We start from the raw sequence: 13,153 nt of genomic DNA, 5'->3' as shown, positions 1-13,153 counted from the left end.
CCCGGACGGCAGATTCTGATATGTACTGTTCAAAGTCTGATACTGTATATATTCCGTCTATACAGGGTGTCCCAAAAATGTCTCGCAATCCGGAAACGGCGAGTTCCTTGGATCATTCGAAGCAACTTCTTCCTTTACAAAAATGTTCTCCGAGGCATCGTTAACGAGTTATCAACGAAAAACAGCGACCAATAAGAATCGAGTACGGCTGACGCGAGGCGGCCCGGCCAACCGGCGCGCGAAGCCCAGTTCCGCTCATTGGCACGGTCGCCTCGCGCCAGCCGAGCTCGCCTCTCATTGGTCACTGTTTTTCGTTGATATCTCGTTAACGGCGCCTCGTAGAAAATTTTCGTAAAGGAAAAAGTTGCTTCAAATGACCCGAGGAACCCGCCACTTTCGGATTGCGAGACATTTTTGGGAATATACCCTGTAGATTATTGACACTGTTGTAAATCGATGTGAAGACAAAAGAAACGTGAAACGATGCATAGGAAGATGATTATTTAATTCAAACGGAGAGAGACACATAGTAGAGCTATACTAGAGTGAGCCACCATAGTGGCGCGTCGTGCCTAAGAGGTTAAATCAGCCGGCCGGACGGCGCTTTTTTTCACGATAAATGCTTTTTTAATTCGCTGTTTTTCGACCGTTGTTTCAGGAAGGAGGAAAACGATTCCGGAACCGGAGTCGAGACGGAAACACGTGTGCGAGTATTGCCATAAGTCGTTTACCCACTCGAGGTTTCTGAACAAGCATCGTAATAACTATTGCTACATTAACCCGCATTCGGTGTATTACCAGACGAAGGAGCTGAGGCCGTACATCTGCATACTTTGCGGCGCCAGTTACAGCAAACAGACGTCCCTTAGGTCGCACATACGGTTCGACTGCGGGAAAACGCAGAAGTGCGACTGGTGCGGCAAAACGTTCTTGCACAGCAGCAGCCTGCGCAAGCACAGAGTGACCTGCTATTTGGTCGAGAACGAGTAGAGAGAGAGAGAGAGAGAGAGAGAGAGAGAGAGAGAGAGAGAGAGAGAGAGAGAGAGCGAGAGAGAGAGAGAGAGAGAAACGCACACCCACGCCTTTCGAGGCGGACGAATGAAGAGCTCGCCGCCGGTCTAGAAAAAGTGTGGCCGCCGCCACTGTAACACGGAGCATGCTATTTATCGTGCTATTTGTATCATGCTATTTGTCAGGCATTGTTATGAATTGTCGTAGCATTGTCGTGCTGTTCTATTTATGCGCGAGAGCCTATTTAATACGAACAATTGTCCCGTGGGAAGCGTTGTTGTTTCCGCGCTTCTTCTCCCGTCGCCGAGCCCGTGGCGACGCCTATGTATATCACAGTAACCGTTTTATTAAAGTGTAGAGGTGTATGTACTCTGTTAATCGCCGTCTTTCACCGTTCTTAACCCGTTTCCCTCGTCGATGTTTCCTGTGCACGAATCCGTTTAACATTCATGCTTCTACCATTTGGGTCAAAATGACTTGCATTTTTAGGTTAATAAGACATCCGAAAAAGGAGATAACAATTTTCACGGTTTTATATATTTTTCTTATTTCATCAGCGAAAGTTGAATGTAAGCTGAATAAAGGTAACAGCATAGTGAGAATAATTTTGAAAGTAATTACGCTCGCTCTTGTGTACGGTGAGAGCAGAATTTTCTGTTTTGTAAAGTATCGTCGAGATGCGAGGCGTGTTGTCCTTTTTTGATCTTGCGAGTTTAGGCGATTCTCTCCTGTTTCGTCGAATGCTGCCAACCGAGGAGGTTCTGCCAACCGAATTTCATAGCAAACTTATTCGGCTCGTTCGGCGTGTATGCACCGCGCGAATCTACGTCCGGTCTCGGCCGGGAATAATCGTTCGTCGACTGTAACCGCGGCTCCTGGTTTACGACACGTTCGGCTGTTCTCGACGAATTTATTCCACGCCTCCGAAACCGACGCAAATTTATCCGTCCGCGAACGTCGGCTTCTCTCGTTTCTCTCGTCGAAACGAATTAGCCGAGGAATTCCGGCGAATCGATCGCTGCTCGGTTGTTTCAGAGAAACATTCCGGACCCCTTGTCTTTACGAACACGCGAGACAGCGACGTAACAACGCGAAGATGGTAAAAGAAGGACGACAAAATCGAGCAAATATAACGCGTCTCTTATGGCAGTTTTGCACAAGACAGATGTACGAAGATATACTTAGCTTTATAAAAATGTATTTGAACTATACAAAATTAATAGAAGAAGCGTCTGAAGTCACAAAGTTCGCCTACGTTCCGTGGGGGTCGAAATGACCCGTCTCGGTATACAAGATATCCCAAAAATCTCTCGCGATCTGGAAACGGGAGGTTCCTGAGCTCATTTGAAGCAACTTTTTCCTTAACGAAAATTGTCTCCGAGGCTCCGTTCACGAGTTATTAACGAAAAACACTGACCAATGAGCGGCGAGCTCAGCCGGCGCGAGGCGGCCGAGCCAACGAGCGGTCGACGCCCAGTTGCGCCGATTGGCGTGGCCGCCTACGGCCTAGCGGCCTAGTAGCGAGCTCGCGCTCTCATTGGTCAACGTTTTTCGCTGATAACTCGTAAACGAAGCCTCGGATCGCATTTCCGCAAAGGGAAAAGTTGCTCCAAATGACCTCAGGAACCTCCCATTTCAGTATTTCGAGACATTTTTCGGGGCTGCATAAAATTCGGCATCGAAACGGCAAGAAAGAAAGAGAACTGTTCTACAAAATCAATGATTTGCATATTTAAAGAAAATATATATACAAAATACTAGAAAACAAAATCTGAAAATGGATTATAAAATGAAACGATTGCAAGAAATCCCCAATAACAAGTCATTTCGACCCCCTCGGTAGTCCTAGCGTTAAATGCCCCCCGGGGAACGCTCTCACCCTCTCCCTTAAGCCGAAAAAAGAAAAGCGATTCCGCTCGCGAGCGACACGTTACGATATATCAAGCGATCGCGTCCCGCGCCCCATTGCCGATCGATCCCGACTGATATCTCTTGCTGGTTGATCATGTTGCAGAGCAATTGGCGGACGACTCGAAAAGAAAGTACAATTGCAAATACTGCGGCAAAGGTTTCACCCTGTCCGGCCACTTGAGGAGCCACCAGAATACCTTCTGCTATTGGAACCCGCGCTCCACCTGCCACCAGTTGCAAAAGAGCAGGCCCTATTCCTGCGGCCAGTGCGGCGCCTGTTACTCGAAACAGTCGCACCTGATCTTCCACGTGAGACACGACTGCGGCAGGACGCAGAAGTGCCCCGTCTGCGGGAAAACGTTCCTCCACAGCAGCAGCCTAAGGAAACACCGGCAACGGCCACCCTGTAACTTTCAGACCCGCTGAGGTCGCCCGATGAATCGTCTAACGAGCAACCGGGCCCTCGTTTACGCCGGTCATTTTCTCCGTTCGAATGCCACGAAGAGGAGGGACCGTTCCATGGACCGGGTACATTGACAATTTAATTAAACAAATCCTGTAAGATTCGCACGGTAGCGATCGGAGATTCGATCGTCTGGGTCTGGATTTTGCTCGTTTCAGCGGAAAGTACAATGGCCCGCAAAAGTATTTCGTGTATCTTTTCGAGCAATAAAATAACTGTTTGAAAAGTGAACCAAGTGAGCTGAGTTTTTTTTTATGATGGTGGAAGTAGTTTAGTAGACGATGATCGAAGTGCTTCTTTTTTTTTCTCAATTTTGCTATTGTTTGGAATGACGTGAAAATAAAAATCTCCCGTCTTTTTTTAAAATTTATTTTTATCCGAGCTTCTAAATGAAATGTTTGAAAAATATCTTCCGCGGATCTTGGTAATTTGTGTGCTCGTCTAGTAGACTAGTCCCTCTAAAAAACAAAATTCAAGTCATTCAGTTCCGTTTTGAAAAAGTTATCGCGTTCTAAAAGGTGCGCGAACACTTTTGTGGGCCACTGTACAGTGGGCGTAGAAAGTATTCGTACACCTTTTGAAACAGAATAAGTTTTCTATAATTGAATCATGCGGTCTAAATTTGTTTTTGGATAACAGAAGGATTAGTTTACTAGACAATCACTAAAAAAGTTATTTTCAAATATTGCAATTTGCGATGGTGCGATGAAAAAATTAAAAAGTGACGTTTAACTAACTTTTTAACTTTCTTTCATCGCGCCAACAAGTTGCAATTTTTCAAAATAATTCTTTCGCCCTTGTCTAGTAAACTAATCACTCTAACATCCCCCCCCCTCCCAAAAAATATATACTGTTTCGCTGAATTTTGAAATCTGTTCGAATACTTTCTACACGCACTGTACATCGCGTCGAACGAGTTACGACCGTCGCGAATCGTCTCCGAGCCGTAACTCATTCGCACAATAAAATATTGCAAGTGTCAAATTTCGCAAATTTCTCTCCTCGAAACCAAAAAAGAAAAGAAAGAAAAATAAAAACGAAAAAGAAAAAAAGAACAAATATCGACCGACGTAATTTTTTTATCACCGTCGCACCACGATCGACGCGCGCCGAACGCCGGCCCCGCCCCGTTCGTCCTCTGATCTGCTGTTTGATGTTTTCAGGATCTCCCGTCTGCTTCGCGATCAAAAATCCCGCGCGGACACGGCTCGCCAGGTGCCCGAGAAGATGCCGCCCGCTGCGTCCATGGAATAAAGAAGCCGCGCGCGCCATTAATTCTACCATAAAGCGAGTGTACTAACCATAAATCGATCGATAATAAAGCGAGATTAACCGAGACGCGCGATTCTCCCGATTCTTCCCCCTCCCCTCCCTCGCACGACTCAAAACGACTGCAATGGCTCTATTTTCTCTCTCTCTCTCTCTCTCTCTCTCTCTCTTTCTCTCTCTCTCTCTTTTATGTTTTCGTCCGCGCGTTCGTCCCCCGTGTCCGGCGAACCGGGCAGAGTGTCCCCCCACTCCTCCGAAACTCAACACACTCTCCATTGTTCCAGAAGTAGCGAGAAAGCGTGTGACCGTCTCGTGCAAGACGACTAGCGAAGCGAGCAGTCCTGGAGTGATGATGAGTACGTCGAAGAAGCGGCCCAGGCGGCTGCAGTCGGTGACGCCGCCGATCGTCGAGCCGAAAGCGCGCAGGTCGAAACTGAGGGACGTGGTGGACACCCGGCCGACCCAGTGGATCTTGTGCAGCAGCAGCAGCGACAGCGACAACGACGCCGGCGGCGAGCGGCGCAACAGCACCTGCGCCGGCGACCAGCGACGCAACAGCAACGACGGCGGCGGCGGCGAGCGGCGCAACAGCACCTGCGCCGGCGACCAGCGACGCAACAGCAACGACGGCGGCGGCGGCGAGCGGCGCAACAGCAGCGACAACGACGCCGGCGGCGGCCAGCGGCGGAACAGCACCGGCAGCCAGGGCCGGCGCAGGAACCAGAGCGACGCGTCGTCGGACGACAAATGGGTGGACGCGAAGAAGACGGGCGAGGCCCCGTCGTTCTCCTGCAACTACTGCGGCCGTAAGTTCCCCGGCAAGAGGCAGCTGGGCAGGCACATGAAGTGCAACTGCCGCATGAACCCGGACTCCGAGTTCTACACGAAGGACCCGATGGACCGGCCGTACGTCTGCAACAACACGAACTGCTGCTCCCGATTCAAGGACAGGAAAGCGTTGACGTACCATATAAGGAACAACTGCCAGATGACCGCGACCTGCGAGTACTGCAACAAGACCATGGTCGGCGGCACGGTGAACAAGCGACACCTGGACCGATGCAGGATGAAGCACATGCAGCAGGAACAGCAACGCTTAACGGTGATGCACTCGCCGAAGTGCATGGTGATCTTCTCCTCCAGCGACGAATCATGATTTCTTCAGTTTCGTGTTCTCGCGATTTTATTCGCGTTTGAGTTGCCATTATAGTTATTATTATTATTATTATTATTATTGTAGCCGTAAGCTGCCATTTTATATCGCATATTATCAGCGCTTTCTTTTTATTCTTTTTCTGATATAACGAAAACATACTTTCCTTTTTTTGTGTGCATATTATTCTTCTTTTCTGTTCTTCAGCTTCCTTTTTTTTATTTTCACTCTGAAGAACGTGTTCTTTGTTCAGGTTTCTTTCCCGCGAAGCCGTAGAATAAAATGTTCTTTTTTTTAGTATTGTCAAGATTTTGTGTTGTTCTTTACGACGATCATTCCAACGTCTCCTTCGACGATGCTCGGTTCTGCGCGGGAGAGAATATTGTAGTGGCGAAGCGGGATGGAGAAGAGCCCCGTTGACGCCTTTTCGAAGACGATGCAAGGAATTCGCTGAAACGTTTTCGCACGCTTTGTTATTAACATTGAACCAACGGAGCTGTAACGATGATTAGCCGGCATCGACTATCATAAGAGTGAAAAGATAGAATTCCTTTGGATTTTGTAAAGTTTTCATTGCGAGACTTGTTTTAATAATTATAATCTATTCGATCATTTTCCACGAAGATGTCCCCAAAGTTTATAGTATCGTAAAATAAAAAAAAATCGCTCATTTTGACCGTGGGGTAGGTTTAGTATTAAGACGATAATAAGGTCTCGATATTCGAACGCTCGACGCTGGTGGCTCGTTGGAGAATTTTTATTTCAAATAGACGTGCGACCTGTGTGCGAATGGGACGCGAAGATGGTAATAGAAGCGAGTTTGGATTGTTGACATAACAGAGGATACGCTTGGTGTGAGAAGTGATCCGTGCGTTTTAGGCGTCCGCTGCTGATAGCTTGCTTGCTACGCCCTTGTCTGACAGTGTTTACGGCGCGTTTACTGCGGCCCTGTTCCCCGCGTTCCCCGCGTTAGCAGAGGTGGAGGGACAAAGGCGACAGCGCGAACGAAGAATTTCATACCAAACTTATTCGGCTCGTTCGGCGTGTACGCACCGCGCGAATCTACGTCCTGCCTCGGCCGGGAATAATCGTTCGTCGACTGTAACCGCGGCTCCTGGTTTACGACACGTTCGACTGTTCTCGACGAATTTATTCCACGCCTCCGAAACCGACGCAAATTTATCCGTCCGCGAACGTCGGCTTCTCTCGTTTCTCTCGTCGAAACGAATTAGCCGAGGAATTCCGGCGAATCGATCGCTGCTCGGTTGTTTCAGAGAAACATTCCGGACCCCTTGTCTTTACGAACACGCGGGACAGCGATGTAACAACGCGAAGATGGTAAAAGAAGAACGACAAAATCGAGCAAATATAACGCGTTTGTTATTGTAATTTTGCACAAGACAGATGTACGAAGATATGCTTAGCTGTATAAAAATGTATCTGAACTATACAAAAATAATATAAGAAGCGTCTGAAGTCACAAAGTTCGCCCACGTTCCGTGGGGGTCGAAATGACTCGTCTCGGTATACAGGGTGTCCCAAAAATGTCTCGCAGTCCGGAAACGGAAGGTTCCTGGGTTCATTGGAAGCAACTCTTTCCTCAACGAAAAACATCATAGAAAATAATTAGTCATTCAGAATCTACTAAAACTAAACAACGACTACTAAGAAACGCGAAACAAGTCATTTCGACGCCCCATGGCAGATCTGTTATTAAGTTAAGTAATCCAAGCTGCCGATAGTCAGAGGAGGACCTTCTTCCACCCCCGCAGAGCCTCCGCCAAATACAAATACTGCTTGCCACTTGAGGAGCATTAATTTCTAGCCCGACCGATCTCCCCCCCACCCTTCACTCACGAAACCGTCGGGAGCGACCAACTCGAGACACTAAAAAAAAAAAAAAAAGAAAAAACTCTCACTATATCCCACCACCCCTCTCAGCACCGGGATATCACCCAATTCACGACTCCGAAGTAGCTCTCTTCGCCAATTAGATGATCGAAGCATGGATGAGAATTGTGCGTCGTTGATGGCCGGTCGACACTAACTACCAACAACAATTCGATTCTTTTTCTAGATTCGATGTACGGCCGGATACACTACCGCCAAGACGTAGTAGCCGGCGGTTCCATGCAGCCGGAAGTGTTCCAGGTGCGGGGCGGGGAGGAGGACGCGAAGGACGAGCCGTACGTGTACATGGAACAGGCCGCGTGCCGGCCGGAGCCGATCCCGTCCGAGCTGCGGAACCTCTGGCCGGACAGCATCCTCGTGCACAATCCGGTGCAGAATCCCGCGCCGAGGAAAAAGTTTTACTGTCCGCGTTGCAACAGCGGCTACACCAGGCTGTCCGACATGAAGACCCACTGTCACTTCCAGTGCGGCAAAGAGCCGCGCTACCAGTGCCCTTACTGCACCAAGAAGGCGAAATTCTCGTCGAACATGTACGTACACGTGCGCAGGATGCACAAGGACGAGAAGCTGCAGATCATCGACTTGTACAAACAGCTGTCGAGAGGCCGCCACTAACCGAAACCGCGCGGTCGGCCGGTGGTGGTGGTGGGGGAAGCAGCGCGTATAGCCAAGAGAAGGGGGAGAGAAACGGCGGAGGACGACGGCCAGCGCTGCCGCGGCACACACACACACACACACATATCTTAAGTTCATTTATAGACGCCCGGAAGTACCGTTCGAGCTTGCGAAACTCTGATTTACTTGGCGCCCTCGGGTCACAGGTTGTTCTTCTTTTTGTATAAAGTCGTTTAGCGGATGGATTTTTGTAACCGGAGGCGAGTTGTTTGTCTTGTTAGGGACCGACAAATGTGTCGCGTCCACGAGTGGCCCGAATAAAGGCAGTTTTCATGCAGCTCTCGCGCGTCTCTCGTGTCTCCCCTCCACGCGCCGTCTCCCCTCCACGCGCGGTATCCGTCCGCTTGTTGCTATGCGAGAGAGAGCGAAAGTCCGCCATTTTGTCCGCCGTTCGCGGCGGGTTCTCGTCGAGGTTTTCGCGCCTTTCTGCGACAGAAAGGAGAGTGGAGTCCTTTTCTTATTTAAAGAACCTTTTTCCGCTTCCGTTCCCGTTCGCTGGTTCATTTCCACTGAATGTCGATTCGATGGTTGCAGGTTTGAAACTGTTCGCCGCCTCCAGGCTGCTGCTGACCGCCGGCCATCGCAGGAGATTTTACAGGACGTTCGCGCCGAGCGGCGGCATCGTGAAGTACCCGTGCGGCAACTGCAGCAGTGTTTTCAGGCAGAAGCGGAGCCTGCTGACGCACCTCAGGTACGAGTGCGGCCAGCCGCCGCGGTTCAAGTGCCCCTACTGCGACCTCGTCTCGAAGAAGACGTCGAACATACAGAAGCACATACGTCGCAAACACGAGGGCAGCGCCGTCTATGTGGAGGACATTTATCATTTGCCGGCGTCCGCGGCCACCGTGGAGGAACGATACCGTCTGCCCAACGTCGTCTAATTAAGTCGCCCTCTCTGTAATGAAACGATCGTTGAAAAATAATAATGGACGAATCGCGTCGTTGGGAAATCGTTGAAAGATCGCCGCCGCGATGCGAACGATTTTCGTCGAGCCTCTCGATTTTATCGAGGGCTGCTTTCGTCGATTCGACGAGCAATTTTAAGCGACGAGGAAGCAATTTACTTCTTACACGATTTTGTACTTTTCTTGGTTTTGTATTTTTTTCTTTGTACTTTCTTGAATTTTTTAATTATTATCTCGATTCGTCGATCAGACTGTGTATACGTCACTGAAGAATTCAGAAGAAGCCATCGAATAAAGGCATCGATTGAACGAGATTTATTTATTATTTTAAGGGCCAGTCGTGTGTACGTTTGACATAACTTGTCGAACTAATTTGTTTTCTGTTGTGTGTGTCTTGAAATCTCCGGAAATTCTACAGCTGCGAAGGAATCGTTATGTTCGTGTTATACAACTCTTTGAATTGAGGAACTTTTGTTCATAAAGTTTCTCGATAACTCCAGAAATAACAGAAATACTTAGGTAGTCTCTTTTAGCTGAGACACCCTGTATATTTCAATCATATTTACATGTGCGACTTTTAGAGCTATTTAGAGCACTTGAGAAATGTTATAATTGTTCCTAAGTGCCATGTAGTTGTGGCATTATTCATAACTACAGTAAATTCTCCCTAATTGTCGCTAAAATTGTACACAAAACAGGACAATCTGGGAAGAGAAGATACAATTTTTATAGCCACCGATCGTCGACAGCTATAAAAACGAGCCTCGAGGCTCGAATAATCTCTCCCCAAACTGTCCATTTTTCTGCACAATCTGAGCGCGAATTAGGGCACTTGTTTACCATATTACATGAATCAGGCTGCACATAGGACAACAAAGGGTCACCCTATGAAGAGTAAAAGTCTCCAAAAGCGCCGGAATAAAATATCCGCCATCATTAAATCACGCGTTCCCTCGCGAACGTAAAATATCTCCGCTGCAGAAAATAACTTAATAATAATAAAATGAAGATAATAAATAAAAAAAGATAATAATAAATGAAGATAATAAATAAAATGAAGAAGAGCGTTTCGTTCGGGACCCGCCAGAGGACTCATCAAAAAAGTTGTTCCAGTGGACTTTAACCTTAAACGTAGCGATGATGTCGCAAGGACGGACGAAGTCTGTTTACGTCCGAATGCAGCCGTCATCATCACTGAATCTCCACAGTAAACATAGCCGAAAGATGCTTCTGCAACAAGCACGCGAATGAGTCCTGCGTCCAGAAAACGAAGCACGAAGCTCGCGGGAAAGAAAATCGCCGAGAACGAGTCGAATCAACACGGAAGCATCGCTCTCTAAAAATATTCACCGAGAAATGATCGCTCGACCCGTGATCACGGCAGAAAAATCCCGACGCACTCTTCTGACGCAGAATTTTTCGTTTTCAGGTGGTCCGATCAGTTTGAGACGCGCGCGAGCGGCGTCGCTTCGAGCGGCGACCGCCTCGAGCGGGGCGCGCTTCGAGCGCGACTCACTAGTGGGGGAGGAGAGTCGCACGCATCGTCCGCCGTCGCCGCCGTCGCCACCATCACCGCCGCCATTGCTGTCGAATGTACCAAAGCGTTTCTCGAGCGCTCATCGAATAAAAGATCGTAGTACATACCTGCGAAGGGAAGTTGCATGCCCCCACCCCCGTGACCCGCCGTGTTGTGCTCCTTAATGTCGACTAACCAAGATCTGCGACCACTTTCTCTCGGGCCGCAGTAATCTCTCTATTTAATATACGTGAAAGAAATTGCCGTGTCGTTCTCGTGTGATTTTTCTTGCCGCCGGGTGCGTAGTTAACACAAACACAAATTTATGCTTTCAGTTTCCAGATACGTGATGATGGGTAACGCCGCGCAGTACATCAGTCGAATGTTCTCCTGTCCGAATTGCCCGGGCGTGTTTACCAAAAAGAAAGGCCTCAGGGAGCACATGATCTACCAGTGCGGTCAGCCACCGAGATACCAGTGTCCGTATTGTAACCATTGCACGAGATTGATATCGAACGTATACAAACACGTGCGCCGGAGGCATCGCGGGGAAGCGGTCTGGTGCATCGATCTAAGGCGTGAAGAAAAGCCATAGTACGCCCATAAGGAAATCCGTTTTTGATCGCCGAGCTCGCCCACGATGATACCGTTAACACGATCGTCGTCGTCGTCTCTACGACGGCGCCACCGTCTACGACGCGAACCGCGACCGTCCAATCGGATCTCTCGATAAATCCGTCCCCCCACTCTTTTTCTTCGTCTTCTCGCGCCGTTGTCGCTGTTACTCCGCGCGAGGAGGATCGAATCGCCTCGGCGATTCGCGCCGCGAATTTCTCCTTTCTTTTTGGGACGGCAGCCGAGAGCGGACCGCGGCGAGGAGGAGATCGGTCCTACGTGCCAATCGTTCTGCAATCGTTTCTTCTGCTTGCAGACCGGCGGTCGCTGTGCGACCGTTTACTCGGCGAACGGCTCGTCGCCGCGCACCAGCCGGACCATAACGCGAGGTTCCCGTGCCCGGGCTGCAGCAGCGTGTTCAACCGGAAGGACAACCTGAAGAAGCACATGAAGTACGAGTGCGGCCAGGAGCCCAGGTTCAAGTGCCCTTACTGCGGCTACAGGTCGAAGAAGACGTCGAACGTGCGGGCCCACGTGCGCTGCATTCATCTGGGGTGCCCCGTGCACGCGATCGATCTCTTCAGGGTCGAGCAGGCCGATCCGCAGGGCTCGTCGGAGTTCTTCGCCGACGCGAAACAAAGCGTCTACGACGGCTAGAAGCGTCGCGAAGCTTGTGGGCGTCGGATCTCGCGTTTACGTGAACAAGAAACCGTCACGAGAGGTCCGGTGTCATTTTGTAGCATGATCGCGCATGGTCCGACGGATCCTACGACGTGTTTAGTCGCATCGTTGCGGACGTGTTGCATCGTTTCCCGTGACCGTTGGACTTTTGTCGAGCCGCGAGAGGAGAGCGGTGACTTTTTGTTTGTTTCTTTTCTTCCGCGGGGTAATGTTATGTTTGATATAACATTATTTATTACTCGATGCAACGTTACTTCACTCGAGATGTGTGGTTCGACTTGATGCTTCGAACGATGAGAGGAGTTTTAATCTTGTCGACGACGAACGTATACCGCGTGGTACATGTAAAGGAAGAAGTTGCTTCGAATGATCCGAGGAACCCGCCATTTCCGGATTGCGAGACATTTTTGGGACACCCTGTGTGTATAGCGCAAGCGGAGAGAAAATTGACGTCCGAAGGAATTCGGACTTTGGCCGAGGGGGTTGAACGGGGGTTGAACGGTGGTTGATCTCTGCGCGGGCCTGTGTACAGTGACGAAATAAAACGTAAAATCCTTCCTAATCGACGTGAATATACATATATATTTTATTGTACTTGTATCGCATCGTGTTGTAATTATATTGTATCATAATTCCTTTATGTTTCCTTCTCGACCTTGTATAATCTCGTTTGTAGCCGTTCGCGAAATCGTTCGTAGAGAGAGAGATGTTCATCGTTTCTTTTGATGTTTTCATGCGATGAGAAATTACAGTATTCTCGCTGCTGTGTGACTCTGACGTTCACTCGGATCCGGCGGGAAACTTTTCCCATGGTACTTTACCCGGTACAGTAATGTCTTCCTAACTGACGCTCAAATTGTCCCCCGAAATGGACGATTTAGGAAAAGGAGATACGAGCAATTTGTAACTATAAAAGCGAACAATCGCATCCCCTCTTCCCAAATCGTCCACTTCTGTGGACGTCAATTGGGGAGACATTAGCGTCAATTAGAGAGACATTACTGTACAGTTCAATTTAACCTTGACATTACTGTACAGTAATG

General features: G+C 48.9%; 1 protein-coding gene across 8 annotated transcripts in view; it reads left to right on the top strand.

The window, feature by feature from the left end:
* LOC117221210 (uncharacterized) overlaps positions 1-13,153 on the top strand; it is a 136,377-nt gene that overhangs the window by 38,337 nt on the left and 84,887 nt on the right. For 2 of the 8 annotated variants that reach the window (XM_076526924.1, XM_076526925.1), the window contains exon 7: positions 4,939-7,291. The exons of 4 other annotated variants lie outside the window; for them this stretch is intronic. In XM_076526924.1, the coding sequence (XP_076383039.1) occupies positions 4,939-5,810 (872 nt within the window). In that variant the 3' untranslated portion in view covers positions 5,811-7,291. Of the gene's footprint in view, positions 1-4,938; positions 7,292-7,884; positions 8,249-8,927; positions 9,613-13,153 lie in introns of those variants that run through there. 2 more of the 8 variants (XM_076526927.1, XM_076526926.1) reach the window with 2 other exon arrangements.

The sequence above is a fragment of the Megalopta genalis genome, chromosome 16 (assembly GCF_051020955.1).
Source record: "Megalopta genalis isolate 19385.01 chromosome 16, iyMegGena1_principal, whole genome shotgun sequence".
Taxonomy (NCBI): Eukaryota; Metazoa; Arthropoda; class Insecta; order Hymenoptera; family Halictidae; genus Megalopta; species Megalopta genalis.
This window is presented reverse-complemented; position numbering and strand designations above follow the sequence as displayed.